Raw genomic sequence first — 26790 nt, forward strand, 5'->3', positions numbered from 1 at the left:
TTAGAGGAGCGGTGCTTCAAAGGATAGTTGCAGATTTCTGTCAGAATCTGCAGAAAATACAGTAAAAATAAAATGTTCACATTTCTCCAACGTTGTCTTCCCAACAGTTTCACCGGATGGTAGGAAATCGTTCGCGATGTCCTATGGGGCGCTTCTCCGGGGCTGATAATTGGCGTCTGTCTTGTGTCAGTGACGTAAAAGACGGATTTAATGCGACTTGACCGTTCACACAGCAGTCGCTTTCTAAAACATCGGATACGTATCGGATTCAGTACCACATACGAAAGTGACCCAGATCGGTTTGAAAATATCGGTTTGTGCCGTTCACACTGTCATACCAAGATCGGATACGGGTCGCATAGGGGCGAAAAAATCGGATTCGATGCGCTTTCGCCTGCAGTGTGAACGTAGCCTTAGAAAGCTTCTGTAAGGAGAGGCAGATCTATACAAAGACACAATTTTAGACCTGGCTCACAAAACCAGGTGTTGCAGCTGGATTTTCTAAAATGTGCCGCCCTCTTTTCTCTTTTCTTTAGCCAATTCACTTCATCTACTTTCTTCTTGTGACCTTATCTTTTTCTGAGTCTTGCCGGCAGTGAATATCTACAGCCCACTCCTCTTTCCGACAGTGCTGTTTTTTTGTTTTTTAATATTTATTCATTGTGTAAACCTTATGGCCTTAATTAGAGCCAATATTGAACTTACAATAAATTAAAAAATAAACATGTTTTTTATATTTAATATGTTACGGAAATGGTGTTTACTGATTGGAAAAGTATAATTAGAAATAGTTGGGGAAAAATTTAATTAAAATTTGCATTTCAAATTCATCACCGTGCAAGGTTAATTTGTAAAGATGAAAGCAGCAAAAAGTTTGAGAAATATCTTTTTTTTTTTTTTGTAAAGTTTCCCTTATGGCACCTTCTCTGCGTATCCTCTGCAGGGCTCTGTGTGCATTAAAGAAAACCTCTCAGCTGTTGTAGTGGAGGATACAAACGCAGTTACTATGAATGATGGTTGAGGTCTAGTACGGGGCACTGGAGGCTGATCAGTACACTCAGAGGGCCACTCCCATCGCCATGTGACATCACATGCTTTCATGTGATACGCTGATCTACTGCGAATCTGGAAAGCTTCCATTTGAAATTCCAATTTAATGGAATTTGTGCTGCAGAACAGAAAATTCAGTCAGTAGTCATGTGAGATGGTATGCAGATACAGCCAGCAGAGCTGCAGTCAAGCTTGGAGCACACAAAAGATGACTGGAAGGAAACTATTTGGCCCAGTAACATTTGGTAAGATAAGAAGGACTGTGCATGTTGCAAAGGTTTGTGTCAGAAATGGGTGTTTTTTTTGTTCTTTTAAATTAAGTACATGTTGAAGATTTTATTAACCAAGCCCTCCTGTGTGTAGATTATCGTATTGTAAGCAGGTTTAGATTAGAGGTGAAATGTAAACATCCAAGTGTGAACACTGAGTTATTGGTTCTGTGTGATGGAATTAATCATGTCTTGAATTCACGTTGTGCTGTGTTACAGGAATTGTTCTGAAATGGTGATTGAAGGAGGTGTGTGGCTCACAGCTTATGGTGCACGTGGTTGCGGCAGTCATGCACATACAAGCCTGGAGCCGCTCTAAATGGCTTTCTTAGTAGAATAAGCGCAGTTTCCTGTTTGATTTGTTATCAGTACGAATCAACAATTTTATGTTTGATCGTAATGAGCGTAATTGGAGTGTTGATTTGTTTTGCTCGTTTTTACAATGCCTTGTATAGTCTGGCTGTCTCAGGGGGGTTGGGTTTGGCGGTTTTTCATTCATCGCATGGTTTTATGTCGTAGACCTGACGTCACCAGTGGATTGTAAAGAGAATGCGGTTTTACAAAACAAAGGCTGAACTAATGTGATTACATCTTTGTTTTGTCTCATTGGTTGGAGCTTGTTCATCTGGGAAAAAAAAAACGCTCCATGTCTGAAGCTTTTTAGTTGATCTTACAATTATGATAATTAATACTACAAAGCTACACGGCCATCTCAACATATTATGGCAAAAGGATTATTTGTTTGTTTGTTTTTGGAATGTTTTTTTTCTTTTTTTAGAGGTAAGTGAGCACTGTGGTATATCTGTATTTGCTAAAATCAGATATTCACGTGCTTCCTCATGTGCCATTGCAGTGTAATTGTTTTATTTGATACTAAGGACTGAACTCTTAACCCATTAGTTTTTCTTTAGGTCACTTTCATAGTTGAGAGTTTTCCACTTACATGTGTTTTCTTTTACTTTAGAGTAATTTACTATCGTTCTACTGAGCGAGTTAAGTTACAAACACACCAATAGCAAGGTGTATTTTACTGTTTGTCCACTAATGCTCGTGAAGAAGGAAACCAGAGTTTTTCAGTTTCATAATGCTACAATCCAAAATATTTATGAGTGTTTTGATGTGTTTGTCTTCTGTTATAGCTCAGACATGAGTGGGGCCAGTAACACACTGGCACGGGAGTTCTTGACTGATGTGCATCAGCTCTGCAGTGCGGTAGCCCAGAGAGCAGAGGCACGGGAGGAAGATGAGGAGGAAAGTCACATGGTGGCTCTGGGCGAGTACCTGGTCAGGGGACGGGGCTTCCTGCTGCTCAGTACCCTGGACTCGATCATCGATCAGGTAAGGAGAAGTCAAGTGCACCCATCCTGACTTTGATAATAGAAAAAAAAATCCTTTATGTATTTAATTCCACAAAAAGTTAACCTTTCTGTGCTGTAGTTACAGAGAACCCACAAACATTTATCATTTATGCAGCTTTGCCAACACCAGCGTATCAGATTCAAATTTCTCTTCACTTGCCGCCTTTTGCAGCATCTAATCTCTTGATCAAGGGGAAACTGCAGATAGACTTTGCATGACAGAGATGAAATATAGTTAAAGCACATGACAGAAATGAAAGAATGGAGATATTTAATGATCGCAGTGCACTAAGCCCTCAGGTAAATGTCCATTATGCACTGATAAGACGCGATAACATTTTAAGAGTGAACAAGATGGGATTTAGTTGAGCATGCTGTATATTTTAAAATTTCCTGGAGTTTGATGGTTGTCAGTAACTTTCTCTATGCTTTTTTAAGTGCCTGGAGGTGACTACTGTTGTGATTTGTCGATATATAAATAACGTTGGATTGAATTGACTGCTTTTCTATGCTTCTAGAACCTTTATTCACATTAGGGGACTTCCAGGCTTTATAGCCAATTCTTTTACTGCCACAGAGCCAGCATTTTCTGTTTGTTCAAAGGCAATTTCGGCTCCTACAATACATCTGTTTCTAGTGTTTGCACAACTTACAAGATGGTTTTATCATAAGAGGAAACTGGCGATGCCCACACGCAGTTGATGACATGAATGATTGCAAAGAGACGGTCTTTCTGCTCCTGCTATATGCAAATTATTGAAGTCTTTATAGAATAGATGAGTTGCACTTAAAAATGCATGTGCGCGCGCACAAACACACGCACACACACACGTGCACACACACACACTTGTAATGTGTGTGTGCATTTTTAAAATAAATCATAGAGGACAATTCCTCAGCAATTCTTTGTGATGTGGTCTAAACGATATTAGTACATAGAAATAAATGAAGGCCAAAGTTTCCTACCCACTGTCTATGAGGGTAAGTTGAAGCCTTTATTGTGGTACTCGTGTTAAATAGGATGTGCCTCTTTTAGACACAGTTTTTGTTTCCTCTCTTAACTGGCACCAGGCTCTGACAGAGTGCTGTGTTTTTTCTGCCTACACACTGGTGTACCAGTCTTCAACTTCACCTTGGAGCCCACACTAGAGCGCACTGTGTGTTTTTTATATATTGATTTGGTCTGTGAGTGTTTTTTGTGTGAAGAAAGCGTTTAGGGGATTTTTCATTTGTTTATTTGTTTATTTATTTTTAATCCACAGTGGTTTTTGCAGCTTTCACATGACTGCTGGAGCGCTTCCCCTTAATAGTTGGTTTGAGAAAAAGATTTCGGGGAAAATGACCTGTGGACGTTATGGTGTTGTGAGACATGTTGCAACTGCTGAGTGGACCTTTTAAAATGTGTATATGATAGAAGGTTCATGCGAGACACAAGTGATTAAACAGGCTGCACATCAGCAAAACTCAGAACGCTCTAGAGTTTCATCGCCATTGAAAAAGTCTTATATAAAAACAGTTTTGGTGTGATGCAAGTACCACAAGAAATGCAATCTGGCTTTTTAATATCAAGCAGTTTCTTGAAAAAAAAAAGACCTGTTTGTCAGTGTCCCCACTGCCTCCTGTTATTCATATCTTTTAGCTAATTTAAAGTATATTTTCTATTTTTGTCCAAGCCTTCAGTGTAAAGCATTCATGTGCAGCTGTGTGCATCAGCAGCGTCCCAGGTGGAATAAAGCCTTCAGAGACACATTACGAAGAACTTACGCTTTTCAAGCAAATCAGGTTTTAAATCCTAGATCTAGTGTGTGAGAAAATGTATTTTGAGTAGTGTTTGTTCCACTCGGTTGTCATCTCCTCCCACACTGTGTCACCTTCAGTCGGTTTAGATGATTCAGATCTACTCGGTAAAATCCTCTTTAACAGTAGAAGTGTAATTAGTCGTTACATTAGCAGAACAGGAGTCCTGTAGTCAACCATATTACATCCTATTGATTTGATTTGTTACCATCTCTTTGATTTCACCTTAATAGTTTACCTTTTAAATGCTTACTACATATACTACAGCTAGAAAAAAATGTATTGAAGGTGGTGAATCTACACTGAAGTGCCCAATAAAAGTATTTGTGAAAAATTGCAGAGTAATACTAACAGAATATCTGGTGAAGATACTGCTGGATGAATGACCTGCATTTAATTACTGAATGTCGGTGTGAGTCATTTCTGTCTGCAAACAGTTAAAGTTGACACACCCATCGGAGATGTTCTAAAGAACAGAACCATCAAAGGTTGCGCTGGAGCACCGACATTTTGAGCCAAGGCAAATAGGCACGTTGGCCATATCTCTTACCCTGTATTCACATTTCAATAACAAGTACACTTGAGACAAAAAAAACTGAAAAAGATGGTGCGACTGAACAGTTGTGGCTATAACGTTCACTTACCCCTGGACCAGAAAAAAACACAAGAGAAGCACCAATTAGAAACAGAGAAGGAGTAGGACTTCATCCTCTGCCAAGGATGCTATCATTACTCTCCTTTGGGCATTTCCACAGCAAAGTTGTTTGGTGTTGTGTTCATACTCTTCTATTATGAATCGTTAGGAAAAGAACAGCTTATTTTCTATCTACTATCCAAAATGTACCTTTTGCGATAAATGGAGCTGCATATTTGTAAAAAGAAGTAGCTGAACATAATACTTTGAAATGCTCAAAATGATCCTGAAAATGGAAATGAAATGGATTGCACTTTGTCTTTTTCTTTTTTAATGCAGTCTAAGTCAGCATGCGTTATAAACTAAACATACTGTATGTTTTTGCTAAATCAGGAAGCTGTTTAATTCACACATGAAGGAGTAGGTTTATCATTTTTAATTAACACCTGGAGGAGGAATCCCCTGGATAGACATGAGCTCCCCGAGGTCTCAGAAGTAAGTCTGTCATGTAGCTGCTACATTGCTCCTCGATGCACTTGCATTGAAGATTAAATAACTAATTCAATAAAAGTGCATATAAAAAATAAATGCGTTATTTCCAGCTGAAGGAAGTTTTTAAGTTTGTTACATTTAGATACAAAGCAGATTATTGTGTGTGGCAATAATCTATTCATTCTAACTGTTGAAAGTAGTGCAAACCAAGTGTGGTGGGTGTGTCTTGGTGTGACATTGGAGTGTGACCACAGGGAAAAGCAAAGGGAGACTTTCTAGGTAAACTCAGTGTGCTTTGTTGCCCTCTCAGGAGCTGACCTGTCGCGAGGAACTGCTCACTCTGCTGCTGTCTTTACTCCCATTGGTCTGGAAGATTCCCGTGCAGGAGGAAAAAGCCCCAGGTCAGTACCCACACATGACGTGTAATGTAACATGTACCTAAAAATTTCCCTTTAAATGTTTCCATTTCATAAGTATAAAATTAGCTAACCGTTATAGTTACTCTGTTTCGTGTTCTAGTGTTTACATTATTCTTAAAAAATTATTACTATCAAGCAATCCCAAAAAGTTGATTATGGGAGAAACGAGACTGAAGAAGTCACTTGAATGAATGACGAAACGTTTCTCCCACTGAAAGTGCTACGCTCAGATGAACACAATCAGCTTTCTGGGATTTACTTACCTGGATGATTGAGCATGCATCAAGACTAACAAGAAGTCTTCCAGCATCAGGTTTGGTGGGTTTATCAGTAATATGCAAGAGTCTTTACCCATTGTTCATTTCTTTATATTTTCATTGGAGAATGGGGAAATGAATGCACGTTTCCATAAATCCTTGCAGACACACGTGGAAATAACATATATAAGTGAACATTAAAAGTTAGTGTTTGTTGGGACCACCTTTATTCTTTTGCACAGCTTTAGTTGAGCTTCTTTGTAATTTCTTTAAGTAGCCTTCAGGAATAATTCTCCAGTTTCTTTGGATGTTTGCTGCCTTTTATTCTGTTCTCTGTTAAGACGATCCCACACTGCTTCAATAATGTCGAGGTCCATAACTAATAGTCTTCAACTGTGTTTTTCTATCCATGCTTATGCTTTTACTGCTCTGGGAGTGTGTTTGGGGTCATTTTCAAGCTGAAAAATGAAGCCATTACCATGTTTTTTGCATTGATAATTAAATCTATTTTGAAAAGATCCCTAACACCACTGGCTGAAATACAGCCCACAACCATGATAGAGCCTCCACTGTCTTTTACGTATGGCTGTAGACATCCAGTTTTACCGCTGTCTCAATCTCTTCGGTATATACTGATGACAGTTTGACAGCCATACTTCGACAGAGACCATTTCTGATCAGGCTTTTGCAAAAAGTAAAAGTCTTCAACTGAAGGTCCAGATGCATCTGTTTTTTTTCCTTTCTTATTTCTTAAGGACTTTCAGATACTTTCATATGTTGTGTTTTTAATCGTGCCAATGTTAAATGTCCAAAGAAAACCTTTGAAAGACCTTCATAAACTCTGGAGAACTGCTGGTCAAGACCACTTTAAAAAAATTACAAAACTTTGTCACCTTGGAAACAAAATAGACAGAAATTAGGGGGAAGCTCAAGAGTTTTGCACACTACTGTATGTGAAGACACTGAAATTGGTTTTGACTTTAGATTGTGTCTCTAATGTCCTTATTAAATTACTTATTTTTATTTCAGGGCTGTACTTGCACAACACAAACTCTCTACTGTACTTGTTTCGCAACGGATTAATCAATTTTAACCATTTACGACATTGTGAATGATGTTAGTATTACAAGCACAAGCAGCCACAGAACAGGAGAAGAGCAGTGATTACAGAGTCCTGTGACCTCCAGATGACACTGGCATTTAGTACAGGGCTGCCGATCCTTTCTAACATGCACCCTAGACATTTTTACTTTAATTAATTCTTGCTTACTGAGAGTTTGAGCAAACAAGGTACGGCTGCTGAGATATAGCTGAGCATTACACTTAGGAAGTAATAATTTTGATATTTAAAAAAAGATATTTGTCAGGCTGGTGTCTAACATTAAGTGTCAAATACTAAAATGTGACATTTACAGCTGCTGAGTGTACGTCTACAAGTATACTGGCTAAGGTATGTCTATAGGTAGTCCTATGAAAAGTGTTGCCTTTTTGGTATTTGTACAGATAACATTTTGTACTTTTTGAAGCAATACCAATTAATACAAGTGTTGTGAGTTTGTGGTATAATCACTCCAGTCGGGGTCAGGTTTTAAGAGAAAAAGGTTGGGGATACCTAAGAGTCAGTCAGGGAGGGTGATTTACAAGATTTATTTGAAGTATGTTAGTCAAGGTACACATAACAATGATTGGCTCCAGCAAGTTCAGATCAAGATCACTTGATGCGTAAAAAGAAATGAATAAAAAAAGGCCCAATGAACCCTCCCAGATTTTATCCCAGGATCTGCAGGTAACTCTTTCAACTCTCTGTGACAAAGTGCATGTATTTACAATCAGAAAGCAATAGAAGAATTTTAACTTGCATGGGTGGAGGGCCAGTAAAAGTCTTTTCTATCCAAAAACAACATTAAAGCTGCAGTTTGCCAGTGAACATATGGGCAAAGAGCTTACCTTTTGGAATATTGTTTGGTCACAGTAATGATAGGATGTAGAGCACAGACCAAAGACAGCTTTTCATGAAAATAACCTCATTCAAACTGTGAAGCATGGTGGTGAAAAAAGTAGGCCTTGGGGTTGCTGCTACGCCTCAGGGATCTGGCAGCTTGTTGGCAGGGCTTTAACTTATATTTTTGCCTATCAAAGCTTACTTGATGGTGATGTGAAGCTATTTGTAAATGGTAAATGGACTGGTTCTTATATACCACTTTTCTACTCAATCTGAGCACTCAAAGCGCAGTCTGAGTGCTCAGATTGTAGTCTGAATGTCTAAACAATGTAGGACCATTTAATAGGATAGTGGTTCTAAGGACTCAAAGAAATCAACCAAGGAATGGTACAAAAAGAAAAAAATGAGGTGGTGTTGAATGGCTTGGTCATAAAGAAAAAGATTTTAATCCCATTTGAATTTGTTGGGGGAACCCTGTATAAGATTTTTTTTTTTCTTATACAGGGTGCCATAGTAGTTTGAAAGGTTACTATATGTTATCCACACAAGCGTTTCACATCTATTGATATTTTTGTTGAAAAGGTTTCTTTTGGTCTTGTTTAAGTTTGTTACCTTTATCTGTAGACACCAGGATCAAGTGCTTGTCTAAATACTAAAAAAAAAAACCCCCAATACTCTCACTTCATGGGATTTTCTTACTTTTTAGTGATTGCATGCACCTAGAACAAGTATGATAGATATGTATTCTATGTATTGACAGATTTCACCCTGCCGTCCCTGCTGGAGGTATTCCTGAACCGGGAGGTGAAGGCCATCCCTCTCAGAACAGGACTGAAGGCTGCAACAGATGAGCAGACCTCTGGGAAGAGATCCCGTGTTGGCAGCGGTACCTGGAAGTCACGGAGGTCCCGGCGGACAGCTCAGAGATACTCTGTGAAAGATGCTCGCAAGTCTCAGGTTTCTACCTCAGATTCAGAAGCCAACTCTGAAGACAAAACTGGCCCAGGTAGTGCACGGAGCCGAAGATCACATGGCTCCACCATCCAGGTAAGCTGTCAGCATCATCGATCAGACGCCTCGCAGTTCACGTCCACCGGCACCACCACCACAGAAACCATGAGTGCCCCATACCCACATCCCAGAGCCCCTGGATCCCAGATGGCTGACAGCGAAACCCTAACAGACCCAGCTGCAATATCAATATTCAACCGAATGGAAAACTCGCCTTTTGATCTCTGTCATGTGTTGCTTTCCTTGTTGGAGAAAGTGTGTAAATTTGACATGAGCATCAACCACAACCCTGGCCTGGCTGTCAGCGTTGTACCTACTCTCACAGAGATCCTTACTGAATTTGGAGATTGCTGTGGTCCAGGGGGAGACGGTGGAGGTGGGGCAGGACCAGAGGAGCTCGCTGGAGGCTGGACAGAGGAGCCAATTGCACTAGTTCAGAGAATGCTACTACGAACCATCTTGCACCTGATGTCTGTGGATGTAAGTCAGAATGACAGCCTTCCAGACAGCCTGAGACGTAGTCTAACGGACCTGCTGCGAGCTACTCTCAAAATCCGGAGCTGCTTGGACAGACAGAGTAACCCTTTTGCTCCTCGGCCCAAAAAGACTCTACAGGAGGTACAGGATGACTTCTCATTCTCTCGTTATCGCCACAGAGCGCTACTGCTTCCAGAGCTTTTAGAAGGAGTACTGCAAGTCCTGCTGGGTTGCCTGCAGGCTTCCACACCCAACCCTTTTTTCTTTAGTCAGGCTCTAGAGCTCATCCATGAGTTTGTTCAGCACCGTGGCCTAGAGCTCTTTGAGACTACAGTGCTTCGACTGGAGGGACTTGGCAGAGCCAGAGATTCTAAAGTTGGAGGTGAAGCCTCAGAGAGGCTACGAAGCCTCATTGCAGGGGTCTTCAAGATTGTCAGTGCTGTAAAGAAGGCAAAGTCAGAGCAGCTGCATCAGTCTGTATGTGCCCGACGGCGCCATCGTCGCTGTGAATATTCCCACTTCCTGCATCATCACAGAGACTTATCAGGTTTGCCCGTGTCTGCTTTCAAGCAAGCTGCTAGACGCAACCCCTTTGAAGAGGATGGAGAAGGCGGCGGAGAGATGGAGGGTGAAGCAGTACGTTATCCTGAGCGCTGTTGCTGCTTGGCTGCCTGTGCCCACCAATGCCTGCGACTCCTGCAGCGCCTGTCCCCCAGCGGGCCAGCTGTGTTGCAGGTATTGGCTGGGGTGCAGGCTGTTGGAATCTGCTGTTGTATGGACCCCCGTTCAGTAGTAGGACCCTTACTCCATGCCTTCAAAGCTCCAGGGCTGCGTAGTTACCAGTCTCATGTTCTTAGTGTCCTGGGGAGACTGATCTTAGACCAGCTTGGTGGGGGGCAGCCTTCAGAAAAAGCCAAGCTGGCCTCATGTAACATCTGCACCCTGGATAGCAGCCAGCTGCCAGGCCTGGAGGAGACATTGCAGCACGGGGAACCTTCAGCTATTTCTACCAGCCTGTGTTACCGCTCCCAGGGTATTCTGCCAAGTGGAGGGGGCACTGAGGATATGCTGTGGAAGTGGAATGCTCTGGAGGCCTACCAAGAGCTAGTGTTTGGTGAGGACTGGCAGCTTAGTCAGCAGATAGCTGGCCACGTGTGCCACCTAACTCAGAGGGGCAATGCTATAGTGCAGTGGCAGCTCTACACACACATCTTCAACCCTGTGCTGCAGAGAGGGGTAGAGCTAGCCCACCACGCCCAGCAACTGGGAGTTTCTACTGTCTGTACTCAGGTCTGCAGCTATCACACGCAGTGCCTGCCCGTGGAGGTACTACTTGTTTACCTACAAACGTTACCATCGCTTCTCAAATCAAGGTGAGCTGGTTCACAGGTTTAGTTAGTTTAAAATATATTTCTCAGTTTTCCCTGTGTGTGTGTGTGTGTGTTGTGTGTGTGTGTGTGTGTGTGTGTGTGTGTGTGTGTGTGTGTTTCTATATGTAAAATGTGAATCTAAATCTGTGTTTTAGATTCAGATGTCCATTTAACCTGAAAGAAAGCAGCAAAGTTCTTTGGTTATGGATATTTTTAGAAGCATCAGCAATTTATTTTTATAAATTTCTTCTGAAAGTCAAGTGATATAGATGTTTGTTTTGAAAGATATTGCAAATTTCTTACTTATGAAATGGATTCCTGTCCTTTTGATACAATGACTTAAAGCAAATATAATCTGCCTGTTCAAAGTAGGATACCTAATCTACTTGGAATTTCTTTGTCATTAGATATATCACTCCAGGTCATTGCTAATTAATGCTAATCAATAATTTACCACTGCTTTGTGAACTCAGCGAGAGAGAGAGGATTATTGATAGTTTATGTAACAGTGTCGTGAGTACAGTAGCATAACATAGCAGAAGCAGATAATATTTGCTCATGTGCTTTTTATCAAAATGCTGGCAAATGTGAAGTTGTGTAAAACTGTATTTTTGGTTTTTGGTGTGGATATTCTCAGTTGTCTGTAGAATTCTGAGATGTTGAGACAATCCAGAGACATACAGGTTAAGTAAACTCTGAAACGCCCATAGAATGGGATGTGCAGAGGTTTGTGCCTGTGTGTTAACCCAGGTGACCTGTCTAGATTACATCTCAGCGGCCGCTCTACACATGCTGTGATTGGTTGCATGTTCTTGCGACCCTCAGCAAGATCGGGAGTGTTAAAAAATAGATGGCTGGATGCTTTGAGATGTTTTGTCAGCAGTAGGCTGATAGATTTCCTTATTAAAATTCAGAGAGTTCTCTGCTCTCTGCAGGTTTGACTGACATCTGTGATGGGTTTGTTTTTTTTCTTTTATCCAATCCTCTGAATTACATTTTACAACTCTTTAGAGCATAACAATAAACTATTCAGATCAGTGTTCCCAAATATTTCATTAAAAGGATTGATATATAACAGCTAAAAAGTGGATTTGCAGTGTAGTTACATGTAGAATTCCTACAATGAATGCTTATTTACAGTTTTTGTCTGATAAAATATTTATTGATTAAAAAGTCCATGTGTTTTAACAGAAAAAAACATTAATAGCCTAATAGCTAATCAGTTTAACTCTGCTGCTGTTTTTTGAGACCAAATGCACAACAATTTACTTTCAGATTCAGAAAAGAACGAATCAAAATTCTCAGCTTGTGTTGAGACTTTTAGTTTAATTAATAGACTATAAATGTAGATCTATAAGTTTATATGAACAAGTTTTCACTTATCATCAAAGCCCAAATGAAGGGATATAAAATTTACAATTAAAACTCTCTTTTATGATTTCTGCAGCAACTTTAAGGTTTTTTAAAAAGTGCCAGATTCAGTTGTTTGGTATACGATGGATGTAGTTGTAGATCTAGTTGTATTGGTCTGTTTTATTATAACCTTAGCTCACAGAACATTGGTGTGTGGCTGGCTTACTATGATGTTAAATCTGTACTGCTCTCAAGGATGAAATAGAAGGACCACATTTCCCCATGAAGTCTGCAACATTACTCCAACATTACTCAAAATTAAAAAGTCTTCATTGGTACTGAATTTGCAGTTGCATATGGTCGGACCTCACATCTTTGCACATGGTCACTCTCGCTAGGTTAGACTATACAGCTCCATCTACTGGGCTATATACATATTTGTTCCAAATATAGCTGCAAAGTTAGCTGGCTGCAAAGCGGTGATTAACTTGTGTTGTTTAGGTTGACAGACGGATGAAAATTAGGCGAAATAGTATCCACAGATCGTTTGATTTTCAGCACATTCATGTATGAGTTACACAAATTGGAGCTTCAGAGCCTTCAGTACTGCGGGAAAAGGTTTGAGCGACATGTGTCAGATTTTTCTGTCTTTCGTGGTCTCAAAAACCGAGTGATTGAATTGATGAGGACTGAATTTTAATATTTGTGTGATCATGCTTCACCTGGATGGGCAAAACCAATCCTACTTAAGTGGTTTTTACATCACCTTCTTATGCAGTCTGCTCATGCAGGAAAAGTTATCGAAAGATAACCTGAAAGACGAGCAGCTTTTCTTCAAAGTTGCACATGATCTGATGCGTTGCCCGCCACTGCATCATCTCCTGCTCTCATTTCGGTTTCTGCGTAACAGGAATCATATTTTTCAGAAGTGAGCATTAAATATGCAGACTAATGAATAGCCATCCTGATGGACTTTCAGACCACTAATGAAAGGAGGAAATGTTGTGAAGAAGCAGATTTAATCAACTCTACATTTATTTAGAGGAAGACTGGAGAAAAGGAGTTTAAATTGGAGAAAAGAAATCAACAAGTTAATAATCTGTTAAATTTGTTTCGTGTTTCACGCTCCCATCTCAAAGCTCTAACTGAACATTTGTGTCACTGCACACTGCAGAGAAAACTCCATGCCGAGATTAAAGTGGTTGTTTTGGGGTTTTTTGTGGGATTTCAGTCCGTTTGTAATGTTAGCACTTCTCTCAAGTTGTTTTTCCACACCAAATGTTGATTTCACTCAGAGGTGACGCTTTATTCTTTCACCATAATTTACCTTGTGCTGTGATAGCGTCATTTATTATTCATCATAGCCTCAGTAGTGTGTGTGTGTATCACCAGTAAACAAATTTAAAAGGGTAAGGTGTCAGCTGTGTTTTCCCAGTAAAAATATGATTTGCCTTAAGATAACAAGTCGTGAATTTGTCTTTCATGTTGCTCAATAGAATGAACATGAAGCAGAAAAGACATTGGAGAACAAAGAAAACGCAGTAAATAAAGAATAGCAGGTGTGTCCGTGTGCATTATTGTAGATGATGACTTATTTATGTAAAGGTGTTGTGCTGGAGAGAAAATTATTTCTGCAACCTGATGAGAACAAATGGAGTTGGCGTGTGAAGGCTCCTGCGTGATGAGGTTTTTTTCTGTCACTGGCTGGTTACAGCACTTGTCTGATTGAACTGAGCGGTGCTTTTTATTTTAATAAGGGAGCGCTGCGGTAGGAGGGTTTTGTGTGCACTCTACACATCTACCAGAGTTGTCAGCATGTTGTTTATTTTGCTGGCTAATAAGAAGTACAACCCCAGTTCCAAAAAAAGTTGGGATGCTGTGGAAAATGCAAATGACAGAATGTAATGACGTGCAGATTTCAAAAGCCCATATTACATTTGCAGCAGAAGATAGAAAATGTATGTTTAAACTGAGAAAACATGCAATTTCAAGAAAAAGGTAATTTTTAATTTGATGGCAGCAACACGGCTTAAAAACGTTGGAACAGGATCATGTTCACATGTTCACAATCATGTAGCATCTCCTCTTCTTTTAATAACAGTCCATAAACCTCTGTGAAATGAGAACACTAGCTGCTGGAGAGAAATGTTGTCCCATTCTTATCTGATACAGGATTCTAGCTGCTCAACAGTCCTGGATCTTCTTTGTCACTCTTTCCATTTCATGATACACTAAACGTTTTCAATTGGTGAAATGTCCTCAGGATTCTTCTACTGTGGAGCCATGCTGTTGTAGTAGATGTAGTATGCAGTTTAGACCTTCCCTAAAAAAAGGCATTGTCTGGATGGGAGCATATGTTGCTCTAAAACCTGGATATACATTTCAGCAGTGATGGTGCTTTTCCAGATGTGCAGTACCATAGGCACTTAGGCACCCCCATACCATCAGACATGCAGGCTTTTAAACTGAACGCTGATAGCAAGGCAGATATTCCCTCTCCTATTTAGTCCAGAGGGTGTGATATCTATGGTTTTCAGAAAGACTTGGTACATTTTCTAAGTACAAATATTTTATATGTTTTATGTTTTATATGTTCTGTTGTGATTGATAATAATTCATGGGATTCTGTTTCTATTTACATTTTACATAGCTTCTCATCAGTTTTGGTGTTGGGTTTATATGTATACCCGTTCTTTATGAGGGGGGTAATAAATGACACAGTGCATTTTAATGTGAAAAACAAGTTATTAAAATGTCCTTTTTGTTTAACTTAGTTTCTCATCTTTTGTGTTATAGGGTGATCAGAGACCTTTTTATTAGCTGTAATGGACTCAACCAGGTGACAGAGCTTGTCTACTTGGACCAGACGCGCTCTTTAGCTTTGAAGGTGTTTGAGACTCTGATAATAGGCAGTGGAAAGCAGCAGGCTGAGGTGGTGCTTCAGGAGCTGGAGAGTGCTGATGCTGAAGAAAGGGAGGCTGTCTTAGGCCTGGCTGAGGAACTGGGGCCCAGAGGCATCGGAGAAGGCGCACAGAGTCTCAGCAAGTTCTATGAAGGTCTGAAGGAGGCTTATCCACGACATAAGAGCCGTAGCGGGCAGGCTCGTGGACCGGGGCGCAGCCGAACAGAGATCCACCTCCATGTTATCAATCTTTTTCTATGTGTGGCCTTCCTCTGCGTCAGCAAGGAGGCCGATTCCGACCGGGACTCAGCCAACGACTCCGAAGACACTTCAGGTTATGACAGTACAGCGAGTGAACCTCTGGGTGGACGGCTGCCATATCTGTCCCCAGACAGTGTAGCCCTGCCCTCTAAAGAGCAGCTACGACGCGCCGCTGATGTTTGGTCAGTGTGTCGGTGGATCTACCTGGCCAGCCCTTTGTTCCAGAAACAGTTCTTCAGGCTGGGTGGACTGGATGTCTGCTTGCGCCTCATGGCAATGGTCATTCAGAAGCTCTCATGTAAAACGAAGGATGGAAAAGCAAAGAAGAAGAGAGACGGTAAAGGTAAAGGTAGCCCCGACTCCACAGCCACTTCACTGGGACTGGAGGAGACTTCTCATGATGCATCTGAAACCAGCAGCACCAGTCCAGCTGAAGGAAAGACCAAAGATCCAGCAAAGAAACTTGAGGAAGAATGGCAGCTTCAAAGTATTCGTCTCCTTGAGGCTTTGCTGGCTATTTGCCTACACAGTGCTAACTCAGCCCTGCAGAGGATAGAGCCTGAGCTTTCTTATCAGGTATGTTGAGCAATGTGTTTAATTAACTAACCCCTAAACAGTCCAAATACGCAAAAATTTACTTTGGCTTAACTTAAATTGTTTCCTCTCGATTATAGCTCCATTCAGTGGAGGATACCTTGTTAGAGGTGAGAGACCATCTCTCTCGGTCTGGAGTGGTGAACTCTGACCTTGCCATACCCCTGTTTGACTCTCTCCTGAGAGTGGCCTTGGCCGAGGTGTCATCCTGTCCCGATCCCCCCGAGGAGAAGCCAGAGAGGGTGAGTCCTGCCTTAGGAGAACCTGTGAGACAATAAATATTCTCCACTTTCATGAAACACTCATGTATAAAGAGACATGAGGTGCCGTCATTGTTGATCACATCTAATCACTCTATAAAGCTTTTGGCAAAATGTCTCTCCATTAATCTTTATTTGTTCAGCTGAATTCCATTTACTCATTAAAATTAATCTTTTTTAAATCTCTTTTTAAAACCATTTGTTTTCGCTTGCACAATATGTGCCTGTTTTCACACTACTAAAAAGTCCTCATTTTAGATCAGCAGTCACTCATGAAATAAATATTTCAAATGACTATATTAGGGCACTAAATGAAAGCTGCTGTGGGTTCATTATTTGACCTTTTTTGAGCAGTTAGTATCTAGGTGGCCTTTATTGCCCATATCTGTCCTTTTGACTCTATAATAGTTAATGCTTTTCCAAAAAAAAGGCTTCCTAATCATACTTTACTGCCTGTTTTTAACTTCTCTGTCTTTTATGTTACTGTTTTTCTCACTCTTTTAACAAATTCCAGAGATAATTCCTACTGATTTCAGCAACTTGGCAGAAGTGCAAAACAAAAGGGCAAATGCCTTCAAAGGTTTCAGGCAGGGCTGAGAACTGGAGAGAGAGTTGAGAGCCTGTGTGATCAGAAACAACTGCATTTTCTTGTGTGTGACCCCATGTTATTAACTCTTCATCTCCCACCAGCAACCACTATTAACCAGTCAGACGGACAATAACATACAGTACAAACACGAGTGAAAATTGCATGTTTCATTTTGCTGCCTCTTTTGTCTGCAGAGGGAAGCATCTGTGCATCTACAGCGTGTGTTTGAGCACCGTGGTAAAATATAAAGAGCATTGGTGTTTATTTAAGAGGCAAGCGTACAATGAGAGCAAAACCATTTTCCACCCAAGTGTTATCAAGCATCAGTACTGCCGTGTAAGGCCACTCGCACTATGTTGCTAAGCAGCTGTTATCAGCCTGATGTACAACAACAGAAACAGCGAACGTAAATAATTGTAGCCCTTGTGTGGAGCCAGCAGCGGATGCAGCCTCATTTTAAAACCCAGCATGCTGCTGATGTTTCTTTGTTTTAGTGGATTTTACACTCTGCTGTCAGCTCTTCAGACAGACTTAGTTTAATTAACATATTAAAAACATTTTTTTTTTTTTTAATTCAATCAGTTATCTTCACACGTGTTGACAGTTTCTCATTTGCTCAGTACAGATGGGCCTCTACAAACTCTCACCTCCTTAACAGTGCCACTATCAGTTCAGGCTTTGTTCAGTGTTATTTAAGATTCGCAAGAGACATGACTCTGTTTTTTATTTATTCCGTAAATAAGGCAAACACAAACGAGAAAAAGCCGTCCGCACTTAAATGACTGAAAGTCGCTGTCTCCTGTCTCTCAGCCCTAGATGTGTTTTCTTCGAGTCTTAAAATGCCTGTCTGAATAAGCCTGTTCCAACACAGGAGGATTTGGCTTTTTATATAATAGATTTACCTATTTCCTAAGAGCTTAGTTCTTTCTCAGTGAGCACTGGCAGACTGTGATGTTCGCTTAACCATTACAAGTATGTGCTTGAAGCACCGAGATTAGTCTTCCACCGCAAAGTTTGTCCACTGATTTAGACCATTCTTTTAAAATATTCACTCACAATTAAATATAAAAGCAGCCTCATATTAGTTTCAAAGAAATAGAGGTGTGTGTTGCTAAAAGCCTCTTTGAACCAGGAAATGGTTTAGAGTTTGTCACTTTACGTGTGTGTGTGTTTGCCTACATGCACATATGATGACTGTTCATGTCGAGGAACTGGGGCTGTGTGAGCGCCTTGCAGGTCAGCTGATATTTGTCTTATGACTAAAAATCTTGTACTTTCTTTTCCCCCGTTTTGAGGGCAGTCGATTCGCCGCATCAGGCATGACACTCCATGTCATGCCTTTTACATTTTACCCTAAAAATACTCTCGATCAAGGAATTTTTTTTTTTTAAAAAGCAGCATTGGGTAAGCTCTTACGAAAGCAATCTTATCTTACAAATTGCTTGAAACTTAACCAGCCGTTGAACTTGGAGTGTATGGGATTGAAATTCATGACTTTTTTTTTCTTCTTCTCTTTCCTACCTCCTCCTCTGCCTCACTTGCTCTTTCACTCTCTTCTTGCCAGAAGCTCCAGGTGTTGGCGGAGGGGGCGGCCCCAGCGGGCGATCTGTCTGAGGAGGTGGACGAGGTGCAGAGCTGCGGCGGCAAGCCCCCAGGGGAGGAGGAGGGCTACGACGCTGACAGCGAAAGCAACCCAGAGGACATGGCCAAGCAGGAAGAGGGTAGGTCCACACTTACTGCCACACTACCACACACACGCGCGTGCTTTTATTCTCACTTACTCCTCCTCAAGGATCCATAGCTGCTGCACATACCAAACCACTTCAGATATTGTTACTGACACTGGTTGCAGTTCACACTTATATGAGTCTTATTACTTTTCACTACCTATTCATTTTTCAGTTTATTTTCTGAATGCTATAAATCATTTTTACTTCAGATGTTTGTCTTCTCTGCATCTTGTTTTTATTGGCTATAACAACAACAGACTAACCTCGATGGATTGAGAGGTCATGTGACCGTTATAACCTCTAAACCTGCTTGTTTTTAGTCTTGGGAAATCTTGTTTCTCACGCTGTTAACTGTTTATTCAGTCTTTTACTGAATGATTAGTCCTTTCTGGAGTTCTGTGCATTCACTGAATGCTCTTTTTTCAGTGCAAATGCACATACAGACAGTTACTTTTATAATAAAGAAAAAAACCAACATCCTCCTTTGGTGTGCTGTGGAGGATGTGAAGCAATAAACAGTGGCTAGTTTTTAATTCATGCATATGACACAGCAGAAAATGCGTTTAAACAATTGTGTCAGCTCTGTTTCACCGCTTGCAGGTTAAAGACACGACCCGATTACAATATTTTTACTTTATCCCCTCAGAATAAAGTCATTGTTTTACATTTTACAACTGCAGGCAACTAAATTCTTTTGGCCTCATGAGCTAGATCTTGTGACTTAAAGTCTTCATCAGATGGAAATTTTAGCTTCCCGGAAAACTCTTATGTCATGAGAAACAGAGAATCCTTAACCTTGAGTCATATTGAGCAAACCAACTTCAACTTTACAATGCAGTGCTATTTATTTGGCAATTAGCCTTATCTCGTGTTTCTGTAAAATCAAACCACTTATTTCCACTGAAAATCCTTTTTCAGTGGTACATAGCTCAACTTAAGTAACTGAGCACAAGCACCAATGACTGTTCCTTTTTTCACACTCAATTAAAACTTGATCCTTTTTCCTATATTTCTTTTAAAACATAGCATTACAGCAATTCAAAATTATTTCAAATATTTGATAATAAAAGTGTTTATTCCAGAATTTCTCTCCTCAAGCTGTTCTCGTTTTGTCCAAATTGGCTCCTGTAGCTGCTGCCTCCTCGCATTTCCTGGTCTCTTAGCGGCGTTTACACTGCTCCAGCTCCTTGTGTTTATTAGTTTGAGGTTAATTGAAAGGATAAAAACCATAAACGTAGCGAAAAGTGACGTGAAATGCATACTGTAGACTTCCTGCAATTAAATTTAACCACAGACCAAACACAAGCATCAGCATAATGCACTATCAAGGCAGACTGGGATGACAGTTGGTACGTGGCTTTTAGTTTATTTACTGCTAGCAATATGTGACTGGATGTGTGAGTGGTAGATTGTAACAAAGTGTGTAGCAGTGCACAGTAAGACAACCAAGCTTCTTTAATTAAAAGGAGTTTCTAGGAGCCATGTGAGAGCCTGCTGGACTGCTTTCCTTGAAAACATGAGGCAGCTCTGCGGCTGAGCACAGAACTGAGGCAAATTCATTTTTATGCTCTACCTCCAAGAAACGAAGAGAGGGAATGCCTTTGAATCATGGCGCTGTTCAAGGAGCAGAGGGTGGCATATTGTGCCTGTGCGTTAGCAAGGCAGGCAGTGCGTGCCAGTCTCTTGTTTGTGTCTCTGATCTTCTTCTGTTGGCTTTCTTAGGTTTGAAGGTGGAGCCAGCCGCATTGCATGAGTTTGTAGCGGTGGCAGACGGGCCCGGGCGAGGCGCGCTCCTGTTCCCAGAGATCTGCACGATGGAGCTGCAACTACTTGCCTCTGGCTCCCCAGACCTGGAGGTTCTGAGTCATGTGTTTCACAGCCTGCTCGGTGCAGTACACGCCAATCGCCACAATGCTGCTCTCCTCTATGACCAGGTCCCGCCAACCACAGTTTCCTCTTTGTGCTTCTCTTAACCACCTCCCGTATTTGTCTTACTTTACTACTCAGCTGTGGTCTGAAGAAAATGACTGACTGCTTTGTTCCTGTTTTCACAGGGAGGAGTCAAAACTATCCTGTCTGGCTTTCACAACATTCTCAGTCAAACAAACCACTCGTTCACAGGTTTGTTCTTCATCCTGCTTTATTTTTTTTCTGTCTTATCTGATCTAAACAGATATTTTTCATGTGTGACGTCTCAGGAGGAGGGGAGCCCTCTCAGTTTGCTGTTTTCCTGAGATTTTTTCTGATTCTGACATTTCAGCTGGGTCCCCTGGGCTCAGTGTCATGTTTTATCATAGGTACCTTTAGTAGTTCTTAGGCAGTCTGTACCCGGTGGCCTTCTTTGGAACTTAAGTTGATCTTATTTGACATCATAATATCATGATGTCCACAATCTAAAGGAAAAACAAGATAAGTGTTCGTTCTCTGTGGTGTTGGGGAGGATTTTTTCCTTGGGATATTTTGTCAGCCAGTTTGTAATGGCTAAAACATCAAATACAACATAGATTACATTCACAATTATTGAGAAATCCTAAAAAAAATCATCTGATGCCTGCCAAAATCCGATGATAACTCTTTATGTAATCCGCTCTTCATTGGTCTGCATTCAGATTGCCAGACTGTGCTTGTGGAGCTGCTGGTTGCCATGGTGAGCCAGAGGATCACAGCTGAGGAGCTGGCTCTATTGAGTCGCCTCTTCCTGGAGAAGACCCCACCTACTGTAAATAGCCAACTCCTATCAGTCACTCAACAATGTGCTGTTTGCTTGCTAGTGATGCCTGACATTGATGTCTTCTTGTGCTCACTGCCTGCATGCTCATATTTTATTTTTTTTTTTGCTTGTTTTAAAGCAGGAACAAGAATCTATTTTTAACACACCGCGCTGTCACCCTCTCTTCTCACTTCTTGCCGCTTTAAAATGTATCAACACATAATGTTCCCTTAGGTAGCTTCATTCTGTATACAATTAACACCACAGTGTGCAGAACAGATGTAATACTAGTAGTTATTAACACACGTCTGCATTTAATTGGAATTCAGACGTCTATGAGAACAGACAGGAAGGATTTATTTTTAACCACTTGCAAGTTAATTTTGTCATCTATGAGGATAACACACAACTCTTTGTGCTTAGCTGTATTCATCTGCATTCGTCATGGTTTGATTGCTGGTTCTTTATCAATATTCTGCAGGTTTATTATGGATCACAGTTAAATCAGTTACATTTCTTAGTGTATTAGCTTTTTTTTGGGTGGGGGGGTGTTGGTTTTGTTTTGGTTTTTTTAAAGGGGACACATCTCTTTATTGGGTGTGTCAAAAAATCTGCGCAATCAAATATGTGGAGCTACCCATTGTGGCAATGCCTCGTGAATAAGAGAGCATCTGAAAATAGCTTCAAGTTTAGGGTTACAAAAAAGCCCAGATTTAAGTGTTTTTTGTGTCAAATTTAAAACGGTTCCCCTAACTTCACATTTACTTTGTTACCTCCCAGGAGATTTTACTCAAGGGCATCTTACAAATTGTCGAAGCCAACATGAACATCGAACCTCTACACTTTCTGAGTTTTCCGATAATCCTTGGGGCTTCGACTCCGGGAGGGTTTTCCCCCAGCTCCAGACAGAATTGTGCCGCTGGAGGGAAAAGTGTTGGTTTGCTCTGGAAGAGCAAGCTGTCTCCAGGCCGTAGGGAGGGAGAAGCTGAGTACCAACCGAGCCACCTGCGCACCTCTCCCTGGCACATCGCTCCTCTCCACCTGCCCTTAGTTGGACAGAACTGCTGGCCCCATATGGCCAGCGGCTTCAGTGCCTCTATGTGGCTGAGGGTGGCCGAGCAGGAAGCGAAGGACGGGGACAAAAACAGGGGTGAGGCAGAACTCCTCCACTAAGAATCCTTTGTGCTTGATGCCCATGAACACGAATCGTTTTTGACATTCTCTGCTTATTGTTTTCCAGAAGAAAGTAACCCTCCTGCAGCTGAGTTGCACCATGCATCATCTCAGGCAGGGACAAGATTGTTAGAGGAAGGACTCATTCATATTCTATCCATGGGCTCCAAGGCACTGATGCTTCAAGTGTGGGCAGACTTCTCTACAGGCTCTCTCACTTTTAGGTGAGCTCCAAGGAGTGCAGTCTCAAAGAAGTGTCAGAAGAATGGAGTGCTGTTTCTTAAGTATTCAGATTTTCTTGGACTTTAAGTATTGTAATATATTTCTTTTCCTCAGGATTTGTATAGACCCCAACGATGAGATAAAAGCAGGCCTGTTGGCACAGGCAGACTCAGGTGAGGGCCTGTTCAGTGGGGGCCAGTGGCAACACCTTGCCCTCACTTACAGCCAGCAGCCGGAGGGAAAGAAGAACGTCCATGGCCGCGTGGTCGTCTGGGTGTCTGGCATCTGGTGAGGAAATCTGACCGAAATGTAAGCTGTCGTTTGGCTCGCGTGGTTTGATAAATAATTAAAATTCAGTCCAAACTGCCATTTTCTGTAGGAAGTGTGAAGTTTCTTTGGATTACACCCTACCCAGAAAGTCCAGTTTATCATCTGACAGCAACAAAACCTTCTGCATGTTGGGCCACTGTGTGCCATCCTCAGAGGAGATGGGAACACGCTGGAACATGGGCACTGTGCTACTCTTCAACGGTAGGGCTCCTGTTAAACTGGACTGAAGATAGTGTCTGTAATATCATACTTAGACATGCGTACTGCAGTCCGTTTTAATTGTTTAACTGCCCTCAGTGCTGCTCTCTGGTGGCACATTGATTATCACCTTCACTTTTACAAAGCAGTAGAAACTCTATAAATGCTTTGTGATGCATTTGTATTTTAAAAGCGTATGCAGCTGTAGAAGGCTGCGCGTGGTGTGATGTGTGGCATGCTGTGGATTCTCAGCATTCTCTCGAGAGGCTTACTGAATACTTCTCTGGTTACCTCTAATTGGCTGTGAAAGCCTTGAATCTAGGCGCTCTCGACCTATGAGCCCGACTGATGTGTTTAGACAAGCTTGGCCTCTCCGCTGTGGTTGGAATTCATTGTGTGTAGCAGGTTCTTCTTCGAAAAGCAGGACTGAAAGTATCAAGAAAAAAAAGTTGACCAGGACACCTCGGCAGTCTTTCATTGCATCAGCTCATGTGTTATTAATTTGCAGCGTATTAGTAGAATCATATAAATCATTAACTCTTTGAGTTCATTCAGGCTTTAGTTTGGATTTCTCACAAATCAATTTTACAGCTTGTGGATTGCACAAACACACAAATGTCCAAGATATTCCTTAAGAGAGAGGATATTCCCTTTTCCTAAGTCTAGTAATAATAGATGTTTGCATGCCTCTTTTCAGGGTCTAGAATAGGATCTGAGGAGGCCTTCTACCTGTACACGAGTGGACCAGACCTCACCTCGATCATGCCCTGCAAGTATGGCAAGCCCAGTGTAACATTCTCCAAGTTTGTCACCCAGGAAGGTCTGAAGTGTGAGCACGTGAGAGAGATTTTAATGAAGAGCAAGGATGTAGACACAACAACTTTGGTCGTAAGTCTCTCTTTCTTTCTTTTCTCTTTTTTAACATGAGGCATTAAAACATCAGCCGTGTCACAAAAAGTGTAATTATGAAATGAAGCCAGAAAAAAAATGTTGCCGTGTTTGTTCGTCTCTCACTCAATTCCTGCACGCCCGCCGCCGACCCCTCTACTTATGCAGGGTGATTCAAGTGCTCTGTTAGCGTGGCAAATCCCCCCTATGTCTCATTTATTGTTTCATTTCACGGTGTATGAGTTATGTGCTGTTCCAATTAGCTGTCATTAATGATACTGCATGGTAGGAAGTAATTTGTCCCAAATGGAAAAAAAAAAAAACTATTATAGTTAAGCTGCAGTTATTTTAGTGAGACTGAAAATAGTTTTTCTCCCATTAAGTGGGAATTGCTTTGTTGATAATAGCCATGCTGATTTAAAAAAAGAAAAGCCATGATGATAAGAATAAATGTATGACCATTTTTTTTTTGTAACTTCCTGTTAAATCTAACAACCCTTGCCCTCCTACTTGAGGATACTTTGGCTCCTTATTTAAAGTTTTTTAAAGTACTTTATATCTAATATCCTAAATCATTACAAGTATCAAGATGACAGTTTTTTCCCAAAAAGATCATTGTGTGCGTGTGTTTCTGCACAGGAGAGCCTGGCAGTCGTGTACGCCCCCAGCAGTCCGAGAGTCTACACAATTTATGAGCCTGTAATCAGATTGAAAGGTCAAGCAAAGACTGTGGTTACCCAGCGGCCCTTCAGCTCCAAAGAGGTGCAAAGTGTTTCCCTGGAGTCCAGTGCTTTCAGAGCTCTGCTCCCCACTGAAACCCACGGCCTGCAGAGTGTGCTGCACAAGATCGGAGGAACTGGAACTTTTGTCTTCCTCTTTGCACAGGTGGGATAATTTAACCCTTTATGGCCCGAGTGTCATACAGGCTGCCTGGACTTATTTTGTAATTTTGGCTTTAAAATTGCTAAATAATTCTCAGCTTTCAAGAACCGTTTGAATTTTCTCTCTAGCCCAAAATAGTTGAGGAGTTACAGTAATCTGAGGCACATATGGTAAAATCTAGGACCTGATTTTTCTGTCTGTGAGCACACAGCAGTATCTCATGAATGCTTTGTGCCACCGTTATACACCAAATATCTCCGTAAAGCTCATCTTCTCTTCTTTCCGAAACCAGTGGGGTTTTCTTTCTAACACAAACTGTAACAGAGTTATGATTATTTAAAGAGACCCAAAGTAAGTAAAGAGTTAAATGTAAAGGGCAAAGCCTGTATAATATGTATGCAATTTGATTGCAGTGTGTAGGAGAAAGAATGCTTTTGAATGACTTTGAAGACTTTTTGTATTTGATTAATTATATTGCAGGCTGAGGTGCAGGATGAGGTGCCCATTAGTTCAGTTTCATTCATAAAGAAAGTGTTTAACATTATTTTGTGCTTCTGTGAGATCTCAGTGGCCACAGCAGGCCCTCATGTTCACTCTGTTTTGTATTTTTTCCCCTCTTTGCCCGTCTCATCTGGCACTGTTGTGTCCAGACAGTGGAGCTCAGTGACTGTGAGAAGACCCAGGCTCTGGCCCTGCAAGTGCTGCTGTCGCTGTCCAAATTTAACCAACACCGCATCCACGAAATGGACTGTTACCATGGTTACTCCATGATCCATCAGGTCCTCATCAAACCCAAATGCATCGTAGGATATCACATGCTGAAAGTGAGTCACACCTTGAACTCTTGTCTTCTGTCCCTGCAGCCTCAGCTGATCTGCGCAGTAAAACATATCCTCCATTTATTCTATTTATTTTTTTTGGGCCATGAATCTGATCCGGCCCGACACGCTGGTGCCTCTCTGAGCCGGTGTTGGTGACCCTGCTGTTACTTGACCCTCTGGCTGTGTCTGTAATTGAGCTATGTGATGGCTCTGGCTGAAATGGATTGTGTCTGACTTGATGAAACACTGAGCTCCTGCAGAGTAACACAGCAACTCTGATTGCATTTGTCACTTTAGGCTTTCACATCCTGTATTGTATAGCATAGAACTGCACTGATTAGTGGCATTAAATGCCCATAATCATACCTATATAAAAGGAACACGCTGTGCTGCAGTTGTTAATAGTTTCCATTTGTACTTTTCATTTCATGCTGTAAAATCTGTGAAATCTACCTTTCTTTAACTGAGGTAGTTACATTGTTAATCCGCATTCCAATGTTTTAACTGAGTGCAAGGCTGCAAGCTTCTGTCTTCTAGTAACACAATGTACCAGAGACATAAAGGACTGCAAGATTTATGATCACTGCAGTGAATCTGGTCACAAATGATATTCTTTGATCGATACAGACAGGGCTGCTCGTGGAGTAAATGGAATTAGTTTTGACTGAGTTGACTGAGTGATAAGCACTCCAAAAATTTCATGGAGAATGTATTGATTTTCTTCCTGCTTGAGATTCAGAACTAGAGATTATCAATATGTTGAGGTGTGTTTCTGATGAGAGGGAACGGCGCCCTGTGAGT

General features: G+C 41.3%; 1 protein-coding gene across 2 annotated transcripts in view; it reads left to right on the forward strand.

Annotated features, from left to right (window-relative positions):
• The window catches only part of lyst (lysosomal trafficking regulator), a 63549-nt gene that overhangs the window by 19972 nt on the left and 16787 nt on the right, over positions 1-26790 (forward strand). Inside the window, exons 5-20 of one of the 2 annotated variants that reach the window (XM_039621630.1) lie at positions 2459-2657; positions 5911-6001; positions 8979-11079; positions 15226-16168; positions 16267-16428; positions 18600-18756; positions 20488-20699; positions 20820-20886; positions 21375-21484; positions 22256-22625; positions 22716-22872; positions 22985-23158; positions 23250-23401; positions 24096-24286; positions 24926-25171; positions 25819-25992. In XM_039621630.1, the coding sequence (XP_039477564.1) occupies positions 2459-2657; positions 5911-6001; positions 8979-11079; positions 15226-16168; positions 16267-16428; positions 18600-18756; positions 20488-20699; positions 20820-20886; positions 21375-21484; positions 22256-22625; positions 22716-22872; positions 22985-23158; positions 23250-23401; positions 24096-24286; positions 24926-25171; positions 25819-25992 (5506 nt within the window). The remainder of the gene's footprint in view (positions 1-2458; positions 2658-5910; positions 6002-8978; positions 11080-15225; positions 16169-16266; positions 16429-18599; positions 18757-20487; positions 20700-20819; positions 20887-21374; positions 21485-22255; positions 22626-22715; positions 22873-22984; positions 23159-23249; positions 23402-24095; positions 24287-24925; positions 25172-25818; positions 25993-26790) is intronic. The other variant, XM_039621631.1, reaches the window with a different exon arrangement.

This window comes from Oreochromis aureus, linkage group 13 (genome assembly GCF_013358895.1).
Source record: "Oreochromis aureus strain Israel breed Guangdong linkage group 13, ZZ_aureus, whole genome shotgun sequence".
NCBI classification, from domain to species: Eukaryota; Metazoa; Chordata; class Actinopteri; order Cichliformes; family Cichlidae; genus Oreochromis; species Oreochromis aureus.